The sequence below is a fragment of the Nansenia antarctica genome (assembly GCF_963989245.1).
Source record: "Nansenia antarctica genome assembly, chromosome: 3".
Lineage (NCBI taxonomy): Eukaryota > Metazoa > Chordata > Actinopteri > Argentiniformes > Microstomatidae > Nansenia > Nansenia antarctica.
Window position 1 is genome coordinate 79,647,183 of NC_137688.1, and position 24,461 is coordinate 79,671,643.

General features: G+C 41.1%; 1 protein-coding gene across 1 annotated transcript; it reads right to left on the reverse strand.

The window, feature by feature from the left end:
- Positions 1-1,166: 1,166 nt before the first annotated feature.
- Positions 1,167-23,592, reverse strand: cd99 (CD99 molecule). The gene is made up of 14 exons (XM_080527868.1): positions 23,454-23,592; positions 17,962-17,994; positions 17,442-17,498; positions 14,054-14,086; positions 13,020-13,082; positions 12,842-12,877; positions 12,699-12,752; positions 9,450-9,482; positions 8,776-8,823; positions 8,584-8,682; positions 7,340-7,369; positions 3,266-3,382; positions 1,569-1,628; positions 1,167-1,230 (listed from the first exon to the last, which is right to left on the reverse strand). Exons 1-14 carry the CDS (start codon positions 23,518-23,520, stop codon positions 1,199-1,201), a joined length of 762 nt encoding a protein of 253 aa, XP_080383994.1. The 5' UTR covers positions 23,521-23,592; the 3' UTR covers positions 1,167-1,198.
- Positions 23,593-24,461: the final 869 nt, after the last annotated feature.

Genomic DNA, 24,461 nt, shown 5'->3' on the forward strand with positions numbered 1-24,461 from the left:
TCACTATCAGTCAATCTTCCTGGTGTTCAAATCGGTATTATAATGAAATATTTTCAATAAAAACTATTTACGTAACACATAAAAGTACACATTTATCACAGTATCGTAGAACCTACCATTATTTTCTGTTAGGAAATACACTGCAATCTAACAAAACATCTGGCTAAAGAAATTCATTAAAAATAATGAAACAAAAAATGCCAAAGCATTGTTAAAGGGCACCTTTATTGATAACAACAAGGTATCTAGTAACAGTCCAAAATCGCAAACTCATGAGCAAATAAGTCCTCAAAACAAATGTGTTGTCAAAACTGTAAGCTAACAAATGATGTATGTATTATTAATGAACGAGCACAGAGCTATGATATAAAGTAATAACCATCATAAGATGTTTCATTTCAACTGAAACGTCTTCAGTTCAGTTTCAGAAGGTTCAACTATGAGCGGCAGTTACTACTGAGAAGCAGGCACTGAACAACTTCATAGACATCACACAGCGGCAAAAAGCAGCAGTGCTTTTATACACATTCTTCATCAGTATTTACAGCACAAGTGAGAAGGCACACACAGTACTCTGGTTGGACATTTTGGTATTAATCCATCATGTGTCAATTTCAGTTCAACATCCATCAAGCAACCACACATAAAACCGAAAAACAAGTATCACTTTTAACATACACAGAAAAATATGACCACATCTCACAATAGAGAGTAGTCTTTTGTAAATGAACATGCGTAAGATGTTTATCTGGCTGTTTGACATTGTGTGGATATTGTACATCTTTCCCCTACACACACCACCGAGTGGCATGCCCTCAAAAATTCAAGAAGACTCAACAAAAATAACGCAGCGAACACATTCTGAGAGAGACCGATCCCTATACCAAATAATATCATGCATGTCCTATCAAATCCACCACACAACTTGCATTTAGGCACTTTTCATTATACAAATTCTATACAACAACAACAACAACAACAACAAAAATCAATGCTAAAAATGTGTTCAATGTATTCAAGTTGTACAATCTAAACATCGCTACACAGCTAGGGAAGACACGAACGTCAAGAAAACATACAACTTTTCGAAAGAGAATTATCAAATGAGTCGACAGATTTAGATGATTTATTTCTTTTGCCCACTGGGGGCAGCAGTGGACGCCTGCCTCGGCGGTAGATGGCGCTGACCCGAAGGCAGTTAGGATGATGAGCTCAGCAGGTTACTGAGAACTGGAATCAGCCAAAGCACAGTTGGAAAACATATTATGACAACAAAATGGAAGCATTTGACTAAGAACAAGGTTAAGTACTCAATTGCTGACATAAAGATCGTTATGTTCTGTTCATAAAGATGTTAATGTCAATTGCTGACAAAAAGATCTTTATGTCAGATCATTATCTTGACATTTACGATCTTTTCAGTTTGTAAAGTGTCTTTGAGTGACTAGAAAAGCGCTGTATAAGTCTAATGTATTATTATTATTATTATTATTATTATTATAAATATACAGCAGCACATACATGGCAACACCATGAATACAAAGTGATGAGTTAATACTGGCGCCTACCTTGGGGTTCAGACTGGGTACCTTGGTGGTCCTTGCCACTTTCCAGGTCCGGGTCCACGCCTGAAAGGAGGAAAATAAAGAACAGCACTGTAAACTCATGGTGTGTCATGAACATGGCTTTATAATAATAATAATAATAATAATAATAATAATAACAATAATAATAATAATAATAATAACAATGCATTACATTTGTATAGTGCTTTCTCATGGACTCAAAGCACTTTACATCAGTGAATAATATCCAAAATACCAAACTAAAATATAGGAGGATAGTCACAGAACACATACTGTACATAAGATCTTAAAAGAGTCAGATCTTAAAACTGTCAGCAGCTCTGACGTAGTGGGGGAGAGCGTTCCACCGGCCAGGAGCAGCAGATGAGAAAGCTTTGTCACCCGTAGTTCAGAGTCTGTTTCTGGGGACAGGGAGGAGGCCAGAGTCAAGGGAGCGGGTGGGGCCAGCAAGAGGAGCTCAGAGAGAGAGGCTGGAGCAGAGCCTTGTAGGCTGGGCCAGAGCCATGTAGGCTGGGCCAGAGCCATGTACGCTGGGGCAGAGCCATGTACGCTGGGGCAGGGCCATGTACAGGGCCTTGTAAGTGAGGAGCAGGACTTTGAAGTCAATCCTTTGATGGACAGGTAGCCAGTGGAGGTCCTGGAGTACTGGGGTGATGTGATGGCGGGTGGGGGTGGATGTGGTTTTGTACAACTCAAACTGGTAGTAATCGCTCTATGAGTAGAGGGCTGCAAGGGAATGTTCCTGGATGCACAGTGTACAGGTTTACAGGTTTACAGGTTTTTTACCTTTGCCTGCTTGCGGCTCTGTCATCATGTGAAGCGCATTGAGTCACATCTTGTGAGAAATGCTCTATACAAATAAAACTTGATTTGATTTGATTTGTACGTGTCGTAGTTTGTTGAGCAGATGGGAGGGGAGGCGGAGGAGGAGCAGGGCACTGCAATAGTCCAAATGTGAGGAGATGAACGCACGTATGAGTCGGTCATAAAAAAGGAGAGAAACGGCCAGATCCGGGCAATGTTCCTGAGGTGAAATGAGGACAGCTGTCGTGTTTTATTGTGGGTGTCAAATGATAGGGTTGTGTCAAGGAGGACTCCCAGGTTTTTGGCATGTGTAGAGGCTGTGACCTTCACATCCTCAATGGCGTTGTTGATGTGCGACTTTTAACCAGTGAGGACAACCTCTGTTTTATCACAGTTGAGTTTTTAAAAAGCTGTTCAGGCATTAAAAAGCATCCAGGTTTGTATACTTATAGAGCAGACCTCATGGTGGCCCTTTTCTATGATAGCAAGGTATATAGGTATATACAGTACGGTATATATAATATTCCTTGGTATATAAAGGAAAGGGAATGTTCGTGGCAGCAAACTAGTTTCAAGAACGGTAATCGACAGTTGTGAACAGTAATCGACAGTTCAAGACAGTGATAGACTGTAGCCGACATGATCGGTAGTATGGATAATGCTGATGGAGACATATTCACTTTTGAGGAAATAAAATAACGTGTTTATTTTTATACACGTGTCACTCTGCCTTTTTTGGAACTGTTTGTTGGAACGTACGACACATGTAGAGACTATTTTGATGGTTAAGAAGCCTCCACAATACTTGTGCCAGCCTCTACAGTTGGGACTTGTCCTATTCCCAATCCAAATTCACAGGTAACAAAGAAACTCACCCCCCTGCAGCTTGAAACACAGTTTCTTCTTCTGGTAGGCGAAGTAGCTAGTCGCTGCACCGAGGATAGCCACTCCTACTGCGCTCACTATCCCAGCGATCTGACCAGATCCAGCTTCTACAACAGAAAAAATAAATTAGAGTAGTCATGTATGTTCATGTTACCTTGTTTTGTCTTTTGTATATGTTATTCATAACAATGCATAATTACGCTAACATTAAGCACAGGGGTTAGAAATGGGATTACATTTTTTTTTCCATTAAATAATTTGAAACTGAAATGTTATTCCACAAGGTGGCGGTCAAGAGCCTTTTTTCATTACAGCATCTGTCAGCAATGTGCTGGAAAGTGTGCCTGGAAAATCCTGTAATACTGAGAGCTATGAACTGTAGCACAAATTTCCGTTTCTCTGTGGAAATGCCTTATAGCAACTGAATGTGTCAACTGCAATAACAAAACAACAAACAACCGAGCGTTGCACAAAGCCTTGACCACCAGACGGTGATAAAGAGGATGTGGAACACACACCCGACCCCAAGGACGACACATAACAAAGCAACAATGTACAAAGGGGATGACAGTTACCAAACTCTGGAACTGTCTGAATAAACCTTACTGTAACCTAGCGACATGTGCAAACTCGATTTTTAGATCGAAATCCATACTGTAAAGATGAGTAAAAGTAGGCGTAGGCGACTGGGCGTAGTGTGGTGTGGTGGGGTGGTGTGCCATGCAGAAACAGGGCGTTGGCCTGGAGGAAAAAAACCTGGATGACACCTCAATAAACAGTGACTTACTGCGAGAGAATGCTACGCCCCTGTACACTGTACAGTCCAATAACCGTCATTTCACACATGCAAGCTACATTCTTAAAGAGCCAGTCTGCCTGCCATCAGTTTGCTCCACCTACACCTCCCAACGTGTGTGACACGTTATCTGCAGAGTCGACCATCAATCAAAACACACTGAGCCAACCATTCAGGATGTTTTATTAAGACCACAAGACATACACAATTACAACTCAAGGTTGATAATCACGTTCTTTATCATAGACCCACAGTCCACACAATCTCACCTTTATGAGAAATATGTTAATTTAACAACATTTGGCATTCAAATGAGCCAGACCAAAGAAAAGTACCCACCATTCCTCATTTACACGTTACACAAAATGAATAGAAAATGACTACAACATACAGGAAACACACACACACACACACCCCACATTAAAACAGGCTTGTAAAATGACAATCTTTCAGTTGATTCAAAGTAACTAATTGTCTGTGAGGTCATCCGACTGCTCTGAATGTTTGCGATGTTAGGAATGTGTGCTGCCTAGGGCTCCAGAGGGGTGGTGAAGCTCTCGCAGTTTATGACAGGGTGTTATGACAAGAAGTGACAAAGGCCTTCTTTGGTGTCAGAAACATTTCAGCCATGCTTTTGCATTTAGCAGTCATCATGTCATCATGTCATCATTTTGGTTAACTTGAGATGATACTCTTTTCTCATTCTATCATGAAAATAAACCATGCTGAGAAATATGGAACTACTAGACGTGTGTGTATATAGGACTAGACATGACTGGACATGAGCCAAAACTGAGATGTGGGGAGTCATACATGTACATAACTGTGTGTGTGTGTGTGTGTGTGTGTGTGTGTGTGTGTGTGTGTGTGTGTGTATTACTCTAGTGCCACAGGGAAAGAAAGTACCAAAAACCTGTGACTGGCTCGCACCGGCAAATAAATATGCAGCAATAAAAGGAGAAGAACACATTGAAATTAACAACACATGAACAGGTTTGACAAGGTTGCTTGTCCTATAAGAGAACCTTAAAACCAGACAGTATCTTAAAGCTGTAGAAAAAGAAAGAAAAGTCCCTTCACAGAACCCTTTTTTCAGAATCTCTGAAAGCCTGTGTGTACCACAAAAAAATAGCAATGACCTCATGGAACCTCAGAAAGTAGAGCGAAGGGTGGGACCTAAAAGTAAACACACACCCATTCCTTAAAGGGAAACCCTATGCACTTTGCCCTTTACTACCCCCACCGAGAAAACAGGAGCATACCAACCATTGCTTTGTAACATTAGTTCTGAGAGGCATTCCAAAACATGTAAAAGCAGTGATACCATGCAACCTCCGTCCTGAAGACCTAGATAAGTACATACAGTAGGCATGTGACTTCCTGAGATCCACTGGGACCATATCATTGGACCATATCCAAAAGCTCCATGGCCCTCTGTAACAGAGGCGCCACTACTCGCTTTACGTTGGATATCCAAATATGGAAGCTCTCTGGTATGTTAGCATCTTCTAGCAGCTTCTGGAACTGAACCCACAGAAGATTTAGATCTGCAACGACACACAACCGTAGCAGGGTTTTAGAGTATAGCTAATAGTCTTAACCCAATTAAGCCAATCAATCTTAATAATGGTGGTTTATGGAGGTTACAAATCTAATCCAGGTTCTTTGAAGGACAGCCAATGTTGCAACCAGCAGATTAATACCCCCAAAACATCTCAATATCCCTGATATACCCTCAAAACACCCCAATGGGATGCGGATTCACTGAAACCCTATTCAATCTGTACAGGCTGAGGACGCTAGCAGGTAGCCGCGCTAGCCTGCTAGGTAGCCCCGGGTGGAGTGCACCCTGACACCCAAAGTGAGCTGCAATCCCCTACAACTCTGAGCCTCAACAATGTAATGGTAGACATGGTAGACTGGCCGGCCCAGTATCGTCGGTGTGTTTATAGTTATCAAGTTACAGTTGTACGAAGCTGCCTACTATAGCAGCTATGTTAAAGGGGCACTTCACCGATTTGTTATTTGTTTACCTCGTATTTATTATCACCACACCAGAGCCTACGTAATGTTAACACAGGGATTGTCTCATTCTGTAGTCAAAAGAGTTAGAAGAAAAGGTCCTGATGTCATAAAACAAATCCGTCATCTTCAAAAACTCCAGCTGCAAACGCCCTCCACCCTGGCTGTGTTTTTTTGGAGAATCACTGAATTAAAAATGTGTTTACCTCGACAATGTTTTTACCTCTGGTCATTTTCTTAGGACCGTTTGTTCTTATCATTTTCATAATGAATATGAGGTTAAAATCGGTGACCCTTTAACAATGAAATCTGCGGCAAGACAACAGAATGTCGTTGAGAGGAGAAGGTGCGGATACAGACGTAATCAGTCAACCTGTCCCCCAGCCAAGGGACAGGAAAGAGGAAACGGCTGTGACACATAATGTATAGTCCTATGTGTATGGTACTTCCACAGACATTATTAATGGGCTCTGGGTTTCTGTTAACCGGTTTTTACCGGTCTTTGTCCGGTAGAATCTGTTGAAGTCCGACATATTTAAACCTCTTCGGTCATAATGTCTGGTGAAAATAATTCCCTCTGAGCACAATTTGAATACAATTTGCTCAAATTAAATTGTCACATATCCTGATTCTTTCTACCGTATATTAAAAAAGACGAATATATAGGCTATGGGCCTTTGGCATATGGTGCAGATGAGTGTCACAGGGGCGTGAGCTGGACTAACTAAGGAAATTGCGGGGTAGTGGTGGTCTAGTGGATAGTGAGTTGGACTTGTGATCGGAAGGTTGTGAGTTCAAATCCCGCCTGAAACCACACCACTACTAGTGTGCCCTTGAGTAAGGCACTTAGCCCTCAGTTACTCCAGGGGGAATGTCCCTGTAATTCGTAATTGTAAGTCGCTTTGGATAAAGGCGTCTGCTAAATGGCAAAATTAATTAAATTAATTGGCAGCGGATTGGCATTTCTTTGGTGCCAGCTTGATTAATTCCCACGTAAATAGATGTGGTCGGACTGATTTCCTTGCATGACAAGCTAATCTCATTTTTTTAGACCTAGCACCTAATTTTTTTAGACCGAATAACTGAAACTTGAGACCTGTTTAGACCTTGTGAATCGGATTGCTGGATTTTAGACTTTAAGGCTTTTTAAGACCAGCGCGGGAACCCTGGACAATGCTAAGACATGAAGGAAGAAGGATCACATAACTCCTATAGAAATAACATTAAATAGAGTGAATTGACTTACCTTGAGGCTGATCTGCAGCGGCACCATCTCCTGGGGAGAAAGACAGAAGATACATTAAATCCATTGTTTTATAAACTTTTGTCTTGACAGAAGTATGTGTTTCAAGCAAGTTGAGGAGCACACAAGAATGTCAGAAACTAATCATGAACAGAAAAGTGCCATAAAACCGACCATTAGGATCAGAAGCACCGGGGTCACTTGCGCGTGCTAGATCCAAAACAAAACAAAGCAAAATGAGAAAAGGTTTGTGTGGAAACACATACTGTCCACACAAAGACAGTAAGTACATGAACAACAAACAGTATACACAGCATCTGCACATTTAGAGATTTATAGCGACGTTAAAAAGTCGTTGAAAGTGGTTGACGTGGAAAGGGAGGGCAGATATCTTCCCAGTTTGTTTAATGAGGTTGTTTTAGTTTAGTCCAGCCCTCGGGTCTCTACACAGTATCACGCAGCATCAGATCTGACTAACAAGCATATGGCACTGATTAAATAGGTAACCATGGGTTTTTTCTCCCTTTCTTTTTTTGTTGTTGTTGTAAGAACAAGTAATTACTTCCATACACTGACTATGGAGGAAGAACAAAAAAAAGTTCCTGGAGTTTTGAGACAGAACTGTTTTGTTTTCATTCTGCAGAGTAAGTCTTTTGTGAATTAGCACTGCAATTAATTTTCCCCTGGAAACAATGGACATTTCTTTTCTGGTTCCCTTTTCAGTGAGATAACTCTATTCTACACTCACCGGCCACTTCATTAGGTACACCTTTTCAAGTGCATGTTAACGCAAATATCGAATCAGCCAATCACGTGGCAGCAACTCAATGCATTTAGGCATGTAGACACGGTCAAGACGACCTGCTGAAGTTCAAACCGAGCATCAGAATGGGGAAGAAAGGTGATTGAGGTGACTTTGAACGTGGCGTGGTTGTTGGTGCCAGACGGGCTGGTTTGAGTATTTCAGAAAGTGCTGATCTGTTGGGATTTTTCCCACACAACCATCTCTAGGGGTAACAGAGAATCTGTTTTCAGAAAAAGAGAAAATAACCAGTGAAATTCTCTGGGGGCGAAGATGCCTTGTTGATGGCAGAGGTCAGAGGAGGATGGCCAGACTGGTTCGAGCTGATAGCAACAGTAACTCAAATAACCACCATCTGCTTCAAGGTTCGACGTGGTGTGCATTCAGAGATGTGTTTCTTATGAGACTGACAGAACATTGATAGAGAAAGTCCTCAGTGCCTTACCGCCTCCTTTGCCGCCTCCTTTGCCGGCATCAGGTTTGTAGTCGCCGCCGCCGCCGCCGGCCAAATCAAACAGGTCCTCATCTCCAAAGGATCCCCCACCTTGGAGGAGTAACCAGCAGAGTAACCTCTGTGAGTATCATCATCGTTACACCAAGGAAACCCGAGTTCTCCATTTCATACTTTGTGACTTACCGGTACCCCCATCTTTAGGTGGAACCACTGCTGGTTTAGTGGGTTCATCTACAGGTGATAAAACAATAAAAAAATAAATTGTCATGCATAACAGGCAGAGATTGACTTCCTTACTTATCCAATATACAATTTTATCCCAAATCTGAGATCTGCAAGTAATGTTGTAGCAGATCATGAACGTTCAAAGGCTGATCCTGAAAGGGCTCCTGTGTGGCTGTGTGGTAAAGCGCTACCAATGCGGTTGTGGCTTCAATACCCGCTACGCATGGACTCACTGGACCCCCATGCAAGTCACTTTGGATAAAACACCTGCTAAATGGCATACAGTATATAATAATAATAATAATAATAATAATATTATTATTATTATTATTATTATTATTATTATTATTATTATATTAAGAGTAGGTGAGAGTCACTGGATATAGAGGAGGGTACTTAGTGAGTATAGGCAGAGAAAAAGCAAAATCAGATTAGACAGTAGCTTTGGATGTCATCATCCCCTGCAAGTTGTGATTTTGGCATTGAGACAACAGGAAGGGGCGGAGAGCCATGAGTCAGCAGGGAGGGACAGAGAGAGAACCATGACACCATGAATGAAACCGTCAGAGCCAGAACACCTGCACCCAAAAGACCCTCATCCCAAGACCACCTGAAACCAAAGATGACGTTACCTGGGCCAAGAGCATCATATAGATCAAATCCATCTATGAATAGAAAATATTGCAGAACATATACATATATAACAAAGGACATATACAACAAACAGTGTGACAGCAAAGCCCGGAGGATCATCAAAGACCCCAGCTCAGGGTTGCAAACTGGTGATGGCCCAAAAAGTTGACAACATTTATTTTATTTTTTGCCTGAAAACGAAGAAAATTATCAATGATCATCGCAGCTAACCTTAGAGGGGGGGATAGCGCTAGCACTAATGGTGCTAAATGGATATCACTAGTTAGTAAGTAGCGGCACCCCTGACCGTAACACCTGCATAATTACTTTGAAAACAGCTAAAAGTTATTTAAACAGCAGCGGAGTTTAGCAGACAGGAAGATTAGTTAGCTCGCACATCATGTGACTTGGATGAGGACCCCCCCCCCCAGCTACCAATCATCTGTTCGAACTGATGTCGCCCAAAAGACGGAGCCTCGGGCCAAAACTCGTAAGCTAACCAACAGCTACTTCCCCCAGGGGATCAGGCCGGTGAACAAGCCTACCGAGGACTATTTATCCCCAAGCACACCAAGGACTACCTTAATTACAGAAAAAGTAAATGACATTTGGGGCTGTCTTCCGCATTGAATAGAGCGAAATCAGATTTCTGTAGATGATTCGCAATGCATTGTGGGAGCGAGCGGTATGGCTCCGAATGTAGTCTGGTCATGAAAAATCTCCAAACGAAGCCGTGGATAGCCCTCCCCCTTCCCCCTAGCCCTCGATGAAATATTAATTGGGACACCCCTACCCTAAACGTGAACGCACAAAACGAAGCCGTAGGGGTGAATTGGGATTGGGCCCTGCTCCTAAGCACTGTCACTTTACTCAACACTACCTCTTACATCCACCGAGTGCTTGATTTCATTTATTATGATCTCCATTAGCTGATGAAAAATAGCATCAGCTACTCTTCCTGGGGTCCACACAGAACATATACGAGAAATCATAACAAAAACATGTAACAAAAAAGAAAAACATCAACATACATAACAACAAATAACAAAAACAAACACAAAATAAAAGTCAGCAATGCTCACAGCCTCAGTTGTTGGTGAGCATCACAAAAACACATAACAAAGAAGAACCATCCACACACAACAATAAATAACAGAAATATAATTAAAATACTCTGTTTTTTTAAACAGATTTTATTCTGGGTTTTTGAGATATGACCTGGTAGGGCGTTCCATTCAACCATAGCTCTATAAAAGCACTGCACGTTGTTTCGATTTGGTTTGGGTTTTTGGAATTGTGTAGTTACCACAGGCAGATGGAGTAAAGTTTCCTTAATAGCAAGTTATGATCAATGGCATGAAAGGCAGCACTGAAGTCTAGTAGAACTGCTCCTACAATATTCTGTTGATCAATATCTTTCAGCCAACCTGTCATTTGAGTGAGCGTTGTGCAGGTTAAGTGCCCTTTCCTATAAGCGTGATGGTAGTTGCTTGTTAAATTGTTCATAGAAAAATAGCTTTGTATTTGGCCAGTTTTTTTTTTTTAAACAGTTTGCTAATAACAAGCTGATTGGTCTGCTGTTGGAGCCAGAAAAGGCAGCATCAGCATTTTTTGGTGGAGGGATTACATTAGCCTCTTTCCAGGTTTGTGGGCATATTACAGTCAAGGGAATATTACAGTCAAGACTAAGTTTGAAGATGTGGCATATGGGAGTGACAATATGGTCCGCTACACTTCCTCAATAGCTTTCCTTTCAAGTTGTCAATACCAGGTGGTTTCTCATTTTTGATAATAATAATTTTTCCACTTCTTCTAAAGTCACTTTCTTCTCTTTCAGCAGTTCTTCTCTTTCATTATTTTGTCTAGTATGTGTACAATGGCTTACAGTGTGGTGTTGGCATTTCCTGCCTGAGTTTACATACTTACGCTACATACGTCAATAAAGTGATCGTTGAAATAATTGGCGATATCTATCGGTTTAGTTAGAGTAGTTTAGTTAAAGACCCTTCCGCTTCAATGAAAGATGGAGTTGAGTTACTATTTCTGCCCATGACGTCATCTAAGGTGTTGAGGAGCTTCTTTCCGTCATGTTTTATATAATTAATCCTGGATTCATAATACTCATGCTATTTACATTAATTATATATTGTATTACTTCTTTTATTGCTCAATTTGTCTCTTTCATTTGTCACTTGTCCTAATTGTCTCACTTGCATTTTATAACTATCGCCACTTTACTTGGGTTGCTGCAATGTCGAGGAACTGAAGACTAAGAATCTTCCTCTCTTAAGGCCAATTTAAACTTCTGCGTAAAATCGACGCCGTAGCCTTGCGTAGTCCCGCGTGGCCTTCCATTGCCTACGGAGAGGGTTGACGTGCACATCTCCAAAAATTTAAGAACGCGTCAGTTTCTACGCAACCATAAGCTCTGTGATTGGTCCGCTTGGTAGCACATGATTCCGACAAGATTCCGACTCTCTCTTCGGCCAAAATGCGGAAGCCATGACAGAAATGTCATTTACTTTTTCTGTAATTACTTATTAATAAAGATTTGAAAAATTATGATAACCATCGTATTATCTTAGTTTAATGTCATTTCAATGCATCATAGAACTTTTATTTACAACAAGCATAACAACAAAAAGATCGCTATTATGCCGCTTTGAGCTTTGAGCTCCGTTGAGTTCCTAACCGGAAGAGGCACAGCACAGGGGCATAGAAAACACACTGCCACCTAGCGATGTGACGGTGTAATTGCAGAGCGACCTACGCAGAAGTGTAAAGTGCGAGACCCCTTACGTAGTCTACGCAGGCTACGCGCGTAAATTCGACGCAGAAGCTTAAATCGGCCTTTATCCTTGTATAATGGGACGTAACAATAAACAGGGTTCCTACAAGTTACAACAAATCACATTTTAGACCTTTTTAGACCTTTTTAGATCTCTTTGAATAGAATTTTAAACCTAAAATAGCTTTTTGTCATCCTCAAGGTGATGACATTAGGGATTTCACTGCCATACAGACAAAAAAGGAAGCGAATTGGCATTATTTGGGTTCCAGCTTGATTAATTTCCGCGTAAACAGATGTGGTCGGGCTGATTTCCTTGCAGGATCTCATTTTTAAGACCTAGCACCTCATTTTTAGATCGAATAACTGTAATTTGGGACCTTTTTAGGCCTTATGAGTTGGATTGTTGGATTGTAGACTTTAAGGCTTTTTAAGACCAGCGCGGGAACCCTGTACTCACCTCCAGCAGGTTTCTTGGGGTCTACAGGTTTAGGAGCCGGGGCAGCTGTGGGCTCTGGAATAATACACATGATATCTATTATAAAACACATATTCCACACTGAAATACACTAAATAAAGATGTGTATGATGTCAAGTCTTTACCATCGTGGCCAAAGGCATCTAGAAGATCAAGATCTCCTGAGAGCACAAATGAAAAACAGAGATTACCTTGAGTGCTCTTGACCAAGACAGTAGTTTCGAAAATGATCATTCCTTTGGTGGATCAACATTGTACCATTGTCAGGTAATTGAATTATGTAAGCATATCCTAGTGCCTTACCGGTTCCGCCGTCTTTAGGAGGGACGGGAGGGACGACAGCTGGTTTGTCAGTCTTTGGGGGGTCTAAGGGGCAACATGAATTTAGGAAGAACTATTAAAAAAGGCTCCAGTCAACTGTATACCATCATTCTCTGCCTCCTCCATGTCGGCAATTCAAGATGTTCTCATTTGAATGAGCCTTACAACTATGAATCTGTGAAAGGAAACACAGTAAGGGTTGCCAGATGGGGCGGGTTACCGCCGAATGGGCTACTTTTGATCACAGTGGGCCGGGAAAAAAAGCATTTGGCGGGTTGGGCTGGAGTTAAAACACACGCCCTAATAGCTACATACAATGTGCAGGTTTTTTTTAAATTTTACAATCACCATTGGCAACAGACATACAGTTTAGGGGGCAGGAGATGGGCACCTGCCCAATAGTAATTAGCGGTTTTCTGACAATCTAGGTTTTGGGCTGGTGGTTTTTGGTGGATTTAGCGGTTTCTAGAGTATGGTTAGGCTGGAAATTGTCAATCCCATCTGGCAACCCTGAACACAGTGCAACACTAGTAGTTGAGGGTGGGAAGATAAAGGTAATCCAGTTTAGGACAAATGTGTTACTGTAATGTTACAGCTATACCATTTGAAACAGAGGTTATAACTGACCACACAAATCGCACACTGGACAAACTATCTAAACTAATCAGCTAGTATACAGTGAAATCTGAGTAAACAAATTATAAAAATGTCTGATGATGAGAGCAATAATATGGCATATTATTGTCAAGCATGTAATACAGTAGTTTTTTTATGGGAAATGTCCAGCATTTAAGATTAAACATAAAACCTTTTCAGTGCATTCCTTTGCTAACCTAAAATACTGTCAAAGAAAATACCTTCAATTCAGTAAGAGTCTGATTGTGTCATAGCAACAACTCAAAACAGGCAGAGGTCGTAACATCGCCTGAACATGGTGAGGGAACAGACATTGTACCGCTTATATATTCAGCATGAACACACCATCAGACTTCTACTCAGAAGATCTAGTACCTTACCGTCTTCACCGAAGAAATCAGACAGGTCCAATTCTAGGAAAAAATAAAAATCATTGGTCTGCTATAATGTGCAAGACAAAATAAACATTTGAATCAACAGCTTTTGGGACCAAATTCAAAATGACAGCTTTTGTGAACACGTAGATTTCAGAAATGGTGTCTTTTAGTGATTAAACAACACGTTGACACCATTCAGGTCATGTACTGTAAATTGTGGGGAAACTGTATGATGGCTTTATTATTACTGTATGTACTGATCTGTGTGCTAGGCCTGTTCACTATCTAGAGGCGGCAAGCCTTTGAAGAGGGAACGTTTCCACGTTTCCACGTTTCCATTGTCTTAAGTTTACTATCCCCCCGGGGAATGCCTGTGAGCTCTGTGAATGTGTTGAGGTGTCTAAACGGTGATGTTATCAGTTCAGATTCAATAATATGAATGTCGGTTGGTGGTCTCCTTATCGACAGCTCCTCATTTAAATACTGTGGTTGTTGATAGGATGATAGCAGAGGTCAGAGACTAGTACGGGGGCTGTTGTCCTGGGTCCTGTAGTGAGGTTGTCATCATATCTCTCTCTCTCTTTCTCTCTCTCTCTCTCTCTACTAGAATGTAACATCTCTCTCTCTCTCTCTCTCTCTCTCTCTCTCTCTCTTTAACGTTTCTCTATTAAGTATTTGCCTTGTACTAGATTTATAAGTATACATTATTATTAAAGCCTCATCTGATTCATTTCATTTGACCTTTCTTGCACTAAATAAGCACAGTCTGAACAATTATTTGCACATGGTTATAATTACATTGGAGTCAGATGATCAATATTTAGATATATATTCAAGAAAATATAGCTTAAATCTCTGAAAATATTGACAGAAACAGATTTTAGTTTAATTCTGTCTACACCTTACTCTGCCTACTGGGTTTGTGGTCTCTGCAACCAAATGTATGGGGTCACCAGTCAAAAAGGACAAAACCTCCTTTGGGAAATGAGCACCACCCAAGCTGGTGAGTTTTGACCTACACACACACACACGTAGGGACTTAAGACCATCTTTTTTTCTTATTGAAGCTGTGCTTGTCATTATAAATGCATTAGGTAATAGCATTGTGCTTGGGCCTAAAAAGATGTTTGTTTGAGGCACTGAATGTATTATTTATGACCGTTGCTTATCATATGCTTATGTGATGTGGTAACAATAACTGGGACTATCTCTCTAAGAGAGCCTTAATGGAATGGGATAAGATAAGGAATACATGTCTTACTCAACCAACGGTTGAATGAATAGATTGACAACAAGTACAATAAGGAGCTGTTTTTGAAAATGAGTAATGCAAATAAGGAATGTAAAATAAGAAATAAGTATAAAAGATTAAGATGAATAATGCTGTTATTTAACCTAAAGTAATCCATCATACCGCTTATTGCGATCTGATAGGATTGAGCAGCCAATAAGAGTAAGATAAGACATCATGGGCCCTATTATGCACTTCTTAACTTGCCGTCTTAAGTCTTAATTAAGACGCACCGCCAGGTTAAGACCTACCGCCACCCTTATTATGCGCTTCATACACGCTACCGCTATTATGCAGGTGTCGATAGGCGCCCACACATAAGACGTAAGACTCCCGTGCATATATTACTCATTGTGGGAGTGTTCATATGTTAATGAAGTGCACTAGGCGCCCCTGCTATTATGCGATCTGACTTTGCTCCTAGCGCTAAGAAGTGGTTTGAAAAGTTCTTAAGTTTAGACTTCATGCACGTTTTGAAACACGAGCGCGCCTCCGCGGTTTGCGCATGCATGTGGGCACACATGAACACGCACGTGGCTCCACGGCAAGACGTCAATTACGGTCACAGTATAAATGCCACCACTGGCAAATGTTAAGCCAGAGAGAGAGAACAATGGAATATATCCTAGGAAGGAATTATGATAGACGAAGACGGCGCGCCGAGCGCATATACCGGCAACGACTTTGTTACCTCGGGCTGACAGATCTCAAATCAATCCTGGATTCGTGATCTAAGCATTTTAGCGCTTTCAATTGGTGATCCAACTGTTAATAATGCTATAATATATTGCAATTACAATTATATTATAGCCTATTATTAAAATATGTATAATATAGCCTATATATATATTATTTTATTCTGTTTACAGAGCAGCAATGCTTGTATGAGCTGCGCTTCACCCGTCAGGCAGTAACTGACATAATGTCGTTTGGTCAGCAATGAAAAACACCAATGCCTGTTTCACCACCTCGGCTCGGGGAGGATTTTGCGCCGTTCCAAAGATTGCGAACTGACGAGCCTTGACCTCATGCACAAGCTTGTTACTTTCTTCTGCAGAGAAGCGCGCTGACCTCCTTCTTAGGACTTCCATAATAGCATAGCGCTAAAGACTCAACGCAGCCGGTTCTTAAAGGGAATGGCACCTGGCACGCTGATTGGGTTGATTGAGAAGACGCCCAAAACACACCCATGACTACTTTATTTGCTTAGCGCCGGGTTTTAGGCGCCCACTACCGCACGCATAATAGCAAAGTGGCCTTGACCACGCCTCCACGTCTTAAGTTTAGATCTACCGCCTCGTCTTATTGCTTAAGACTTATGAAGTGCATAATAGGGCCCCATAACTCTTAGGATAAGTCTTGCTCTTTAAGGAGCAGGTTTATAGCTTCGACAGTACTACATTCGTATTGCTTGTGGCAGAAACAACTGACAACCACAGTTTGTTTCATCCCACAGCCAGTGTTGGGAAACATTACTGATTCCTACCTACCTTCAAAGTACTCATCCTCACATACAAAGCCCTCCATAGCCTGGCCCCCCCTTACCTGACTGACCTCCTTCTCCCCCACCGCCCTACCCGTACCCTCCAATCCTCATCCACTGTTCCCCTCACTGTCCCACCCTCAAAACTCAAAGGCTTCGGAGACCGTGCTTTTTCACGAGCTGGAACTCTCTCCCTCAACCACTCAGAGACTCACCCTCACTCTCCACTTTTAAATCCCACCTCAAAACCTACCTGTTCTCCCATGCATACAACCTCCCCTACCCCTAACCATCTCCTCTAACTCTGCCACCCCCCTCCCCCCCTGGACATGCATACAACCTCCCCTACCCCTAACCATCTCCTCTAACTCTGCCACCCCCCTCCCCCCCTGGACATGCATACAACCTCCCCTACCCCTAACCATCTCCTCTAACCCTGCCACCCCCCTCCCCCCCTGGACATTGCTGCGTTACTGGGTTCTCCGTTCGTTAACTCTGTGTTCATGTTATCTGTTGCTTGTTGTTTCTGTGTTTTCCGTTTTTCCCATAATTGTCAGCGTCTTTGAGACTCGGAAAAGCGCTATATAAATACAATTAATTATTATTATTATTATTACCTGGACTGGGGTCCTTGGGTTTCTCCGGGACTTTTGGAGCAGGAGCTGGTGTGGGGTCTGTAGGAAAACAAAGAGGTTTTTTTAGCATGCCATTAGAACATATGATTCATCTAAAAGGCTGGATGTGATGTCACATGATTGAAAACATGTGCTATATTTCAATAATGTAATTACAAGCTTGTGTCACTCATGATTATGAAGACAATTATAGCTGTAGGAATTGAAACTGGCCTTTATTTTTCTGCCAAAACCTTTTCGGGGATTTGTTTCGCAAAACAATGCTGGAGTACTGTCCAACAATATATGTGTTAAGAGATTGATTGTGTCATAAGGTCCTATATACGATACTATATAATATACTATATATATATATATATAACCTAAAGTTCAATTACACTTTTTTATATATATAAACTGTATCTTCTGAATAGGCTGAGAAGCAGACATCATACCACTTATAGGCTCAGCATGAACTGCAACCACACACCATTAGACATACTCAAAACATTAAACAACTTACCGTCGTCTCCGAAGGCATCAGCAAGATCAAAACCTATAGGGAGGGATTTAAAACAAAACAAACATTTGAATCAACAATTGAGTTTTTGTACCAAAATAACTGTGACCAAAATAACTCAATTACACAATGATCATCAATACATGGAAAAGAGGATTTCAGAAAACTAGAACTTCATTCATTTTCCTTGTCTGTATATCAAATGCACTGTTTATTTTGAATAGAAGATCAGCTACAGTTTGTATGCAAACAACCCTTGCATGCTAAAACGTTCAATGACACTTTTTTTGTAACACCAGTTAATACTTCCTGTTTTAGGGGTTGCCACGGTGACGATGTGTTTGTTATGACGGCCCTGCTATTGTCACCACAGCCGTCGGGGCAGTGAATGACTCGTTGAATGACTCATACTGGAGATGAAACCGGAGATATGACTTCCTGAGCCGGGCTTGAACACATGCCCTCTCTACTCTACGCCTGTAGCACTTCAGCGAAAGAACCGACTCAAGCCTGTGATAACAAATGGACCACTCATATACTCAAGTATGAGATGGATAATTCGTCTTGCATAAATTGCTTTGGGCATGGCCATGAGTGTGCCGACAGTGCATGCCCATGTCGGCATGGGTTAGAATCCGGCCCATGCCCTGCTGACATGCACTCTCCTCCTTACTTTCCTGTCTCTCTCCACTGTCTCTACCCAACAATAAAAAATAAAAAATAAAGATATAGGCTAAGACTGCTCCTCTCCAAACAAATAACCTGAAGATAAAAGAGAGAAGGTTAAGTCCTATTCACACAGAGTTACCTACCAGAGTTTGAATAATTTGAATAGTGGATACAAGATTAGTGGGGTTCCTGTCTGAGACACCCACGTTTCCCCTTTACTGTGTCCCCTAAGACTTCTACTGCCCCCCTTGTACTGTTTCTCCAGTGTCTATATAAAAAAGAAAAAATAATAAAAACTATCACGGTGACTGCCAGTGGCTCCTGGCCTGAGCTAGATTACTCTTCCTGCTACGACTGGTGGATTGATGATTCACTGCTTAGTCAAATGTATTGATTGTAAGTCGCTTTGGAATAAGGCGTCTGCTAAATGCCAAAAATGTAAAATGTAAATGTTGTACCCATTCACACCAACAGTTCTACCCAGCCTGGTAGCGTAGCTAGCCACTGTGCACATACGTAACTTATCCAGCTGGAGGCCACAGTTCACCAGCGTACAATGATTCAATCTGCCAAGTCTAATGAAAGGAGGAAGGTAAAACAAAATGCTGGTGGTCAGGTGAGCTCACCCTTCTGCGGACCAGACCAGCCTGTGCTCTACAGAGGATGAATGGATAGCCTGTCCACCTGGTCTAGTGACGACGCAAGCCAAGCTCCAGTGGCAGTCTGGTCTGCTAAACGCTGCCACTGGTGGCAACAGAGACATCTGACCCCAAGGCTTTCTAGGCAACATGTTAACCAACTTGGCGTAGCTAGATAACGCTGTCAGTCAATCCCATGGTAGGTCCTGAGGCCTAATGGATCTACTCACATTGATAAGTACACTGTACTAGGTTACATGGAGAAATTACTTTTCCAGGCCTTTTCCAATCAGTGCAGTTTGACTCTATTTTTAAACCAGCCGATTAAGTGAATCTGAGATTGTGGCATACGTGCGTTGTTTACTAAACTGTGTGCATGTACAAGTTTGTATGTTTGTTGCCGACACACTGACAGTGAGGTAAATGCTTTGTAATGAATGGTAGTGTTATGTGGAATCAAAAATAATGATCCGTTCACGAACTGCACTCATATTTAGCAGCTTGATGCTGGAGAATGTTGCTGATTTGTAGATTTTCTGAAGAATAATACTGTGGATTATATCATAATCTGGAAATTACGTTGCCCTACTTGGCGACTTTTTCATCAGACCCTGTCACAAATGATACAAATTATCCCAGAGATGTGGAAATACAGCATTATCAATCCTACACCAAGTCAGGAGACATGGACAAAAGGGCTTTTATCACAGGGCATAGTTTAAAAAAAAGTTTATTTTTACCCTGGCCTGACATCTGACTTTTGTTTAACTGCGATTCTAAATGGAAACCAATAACATCATAGCAGAAGAGCAACATGTTTCCTGGAACACAATCATTCATTCATAGATTTTTCCAAAGCCTTTGACCACATTGACAGAAATACGCTATGAGACAAGATGGAGACAATTGGTCTTCTCTCCATGTGTGATCATGTGAAATGTTGTCAGAGTCAATGGCTGCCTAACTGGTTCCCTATTGACATCGGAATGTAGTAGCATTGCGTTTTATCACCAACTCTGTTCTCTATGTACATTAATGGGGCGGCAGGTAGCCTACAGGTTAGAGAGGCTGGCCAGAAATCGATAGGTCGCTGATTTGATCCTCACCCCGGGAGGGAGCCGGATGTAAGCTGGTGACTGGAGGGCTGCTGGCAAGATATCTAAGGTAACTAACACTGCTGTTGTGCCCTTGAGCAAGGCACTTAACCCCTAACTGCTCCAGTGACGCTGAAGATAGCTGACCCTGTGCCCAGAGCGCATGTAGACAAAACTGTAGTACACTATAGAAACTCATCAGTGCCTAGAACAGCCTGCATGTTCACCTGTGGTCCTGCTACATTAGATGTAGCAGGACCACACTATGTGCAATATGACAACCCTAGTCATCTATCTGTACAGTATAGTATAGTGGATAGTGTACATAGCCTTTATTTATGTAAACCAGCTCCTTTCCCTTCTTGTTTTTTTAGTTTTTCTTTCTTTCCTAGCACCAGGGGAGCCCCCCCTCCTAAATTTCGTTGTTTGGTACCTGTACTATAGCAATGACAATAAAGACCATTCATTCATTCACATGTAGCCTATTTGAGGTTGATTATTAATGAAAATTTGGATTATAATGTATCTGTTAACTACATATGTAAGTAACCATGCAAACCATACCCTTGGTGCCATTATTGCATGGGCGGCCTAGCTTGTTCATGTTTTGCTAGACTATTTGATTCGCTAGTGCTACCTATCATCACTTACACTTAGGGATGGTAATCAAGAACCAGTTCCAAATTGTTCGATGCATCGGAATCGAATGGCTCAGAGGTTATTGATTCATCTTATCGATGCCGACATGTTTTGCACATGCCCTGACACAGTTGAGCATTGCAAAAACGTGTGCATCATGATGACGTCAAACTCTGAAACTTGCAACAAGGAGTCATGGGCAAAGAAAAATGCCAACATTGCTACTTGTAACATCTGTAAAATTAGCATTTCAAGTAGCCTAAGGGTGGGAGCAGAAGCAATAGTTAGAATATTATTCTCCCGTTTCATCCATTTTACTTTATTTTAGATGATGACAGACAGATTGTTGCTACAGATAGCAAGGTCCTCCCAGAGAAAGCAGACATGCACCGATAAGCAGAATCAATAATGGAATCGGTATCAATAACATCTTAACAATTCCCATTCCCTAAGCTATTCCCTACTTACGCTGCAGAAGTATGGGAGTATAGAAATTATTCATTTGTTAATGATAATAATAATGAGAATTTGTTAACATATGCTGCAATTCGCAATGGTGACACAGCCTGGAAACCCCTATGGCATCACCAGTGGCTATGTATGATTTAAAGTTCTATGTAGCATGTCAAATGAACGGCTTTTGTTAACATGTATTTATGGGCTAGTGATTTTGCAATTGCAAACAAAAACATATTATCATTCATATGCCTCAAAACACTGTTGCACCTTCAAACCCGCCTTTGAATTAGCACTTTCAAAGTGAAGAACAAAAGTGTTATCGTCTGATAAACAAACCTGAAAGTAACAAATGATGCACCAATTATTTAAATGTAAAGCACGTTTGAGACAGAATCATATGTACAGTATGTAATGGTTTATCTTGTCAATGTTGAAGCTCTTTTGCTCAATTTAGATGTGGATTGGTCCCTCTGGCTACTGAAACAGGTTTTGAACCAGTATTGAACAAACACTCCGCTAGATAAACTTCTCTGTGTTTTTTGTAATAATGGATCATTGAAACTGAAGCTCGTGCTCTACTTAACTGTGGGTTAAACAATGACATTAGGGATGATCTCTTTCTTCAACTGTCCTCTCTTGCTAAGCTTTGAACATGGTAGGCATGGTAACATACTGTATAGCTAGCTAATGATTGACTAAAATATGATGTTCTCTTTTTCTCATAAGTTTAATAGGTTCATCAAATGCATATTTTGATGTTTCTCGTGTGATTTATACCTGTTAGCTAGCTACAGTAATTGTTAACTTAGAGCGTTTGTTAAAAATAGTGTTTTTTCTCTCTGTGAGGGAATAGCATGGAGAATAGACTTGTTTACGTGGATTTTTTAAAGGTCTTTAACTGAATCAAGGGTGATTTCCCCCTTAACAACCATGTAATTCATGCAACAAAATCCTTTCTTTAAAAAACCCTTAAGGAAAACCCATCATTTCCAATTCACAGTTCCAATTGAGGAAACATTAAGGATGTTTGAAAGATATTTGAAGGTGAAGAATGGAGGGATTCTGTTTCCTAGTGCAATTAGAGAGGTATATTATGAATGTCGTCATTCAAAACATACTTGTATCCTATTGGTCATTCCAATACACGTCCTGTATCTGTAGTCCCAGCCTATAAAAATGGCTTTCAGCAGCCCTGGCATTTGCATTTCGGACATCACATGTGCCCATCAGGAAGACAGCATGCCCATCTGGTTCTGGGGTGGGCTTCATGCCTGTGGTCACCCAATCCTGACTTCACGAACCAGTCACGGGAGGGGGGCTCAGGGGGGATATATTTAGAGCATTACACTCACAGAGACGATGGTGCTGCACAGTTTCGAAAGCAGTCAGTATCTCCCAGTTCATACTACAAAGATATACTTAACAAGCGCTGCATTATAACAAGATGGAGCTTGTAAAGAAAGGCTGAGTTACAATGAACTTGATCTTTGATCTTAGTTATTACAAACTTATATAAAGTATGTAAGAGTACCCAACAAGGTCAAAGAACAACAGGGGAAACTAAGAGGAAACATTTTGCTTGCTTTCCCGGGAGAGAAATATGGTCAAAACAGAGAAAAGACAAGAAAACACAGACAGAGCACATTAAATGGTTTTTCCAAAGTTGTGCTGGTACGGACAGATGAGCTTTAGAGAAACGGTCACACCCATCCACCCTTAACTCCCAATCCATGACTCGTAAAAAAAACTCTCACAGTAGTCATTCAGTGTTATTCAACAACAAAAACAACAAAAACAACAACATCAATAACTAGTAATAACGACTAATAATTACTAGGCTACAAAACCAATAACCACTGATATGAATGATTCGTTTACAATCCTATAGATATATCAACCCTATAACCACTAATCATTGTCATTACTCATCGTGATCATGACATTCTGGGTGATAATACTTATATAACTTATATAACTGGAAAAAAAGTGTGCCTACCGTCTTGAGCGTTCGTTCCGATAATAACCAGATTTATGAGCAAGACAATCCGTAAGCAAGAAATCATGTCGACTGAATATAAAAGTTCAAATTCCTATTTTCACAAATCCAATCCGGTGTTGTTGTAGGCTGTTTAGATAATCTAAATCCTTAGTCCTCCTGTAAGCTTGTTGGGACCTTGTTGACCTTGTTTGTCAAAATAAAGCATTAAACTTTACTCAATAAATGTTCCGTCTTCCCACCCGGTGTCTGACTCGTTCGGTCTCAGATTACAGGCGAAGGAAAGAGGGTGGGTGGGTGGGTGGGTTAGCCCCATGTGGGACAGGGCGTGCTACCTTTTTCTCTCTCTCTCTCTCTCTCTCTCTCTCTCTCTCTCTCTCTCTCTCTCTCTCTCTCTCTCTCTCTCTCTCTCTCTCTCTCTCTCTCTCTCTCTCTCTCTCTCTCTCTCTCTCTCTCTCTCTCTCTCTCTCTCTCTCTCTCTCTCTCTCTTTTCTTTTCTTTTCTTTTTCCCCCTTCTTTTTTACATGTGGTTGTTGTAAAAACCTAGCCCCAGATTGGTAGGCACAGTGCGTGAGTTTAGAATGATAAGGTTCTATCTCCATTTAGAATGATAAGGTTCTATCTCCGTTTAGAATGAGAAGGTTCTATCTCCGTTTAGAATGATAAGGTTCTATCTCCGTTTAGAATGATAAGGTTCTATCTCCGTTTAGAATGATAAGGTTCTATCTCCGTTTAGAATGATAAGGTTCTATCTCCGTTTAGAATGATAAGGTTCTATCTCCGTTTAGGGTAGTTCAGAGATATTGAGCGTCAAAGTTTTTACATTCCATTATGTTTTGTGAGATGGAACCTTTGTATTTTATGAATTACTAACTCAAAAATGTCAACATTTTAAAAATAACACCACACAGGCATTAATAAACACCTAATGGATCAGATTATGTCAATTTTGACAAAAATGGAGATAGAACCTTATAATTCTAAACTCACGGTATATCAATGTCGGCT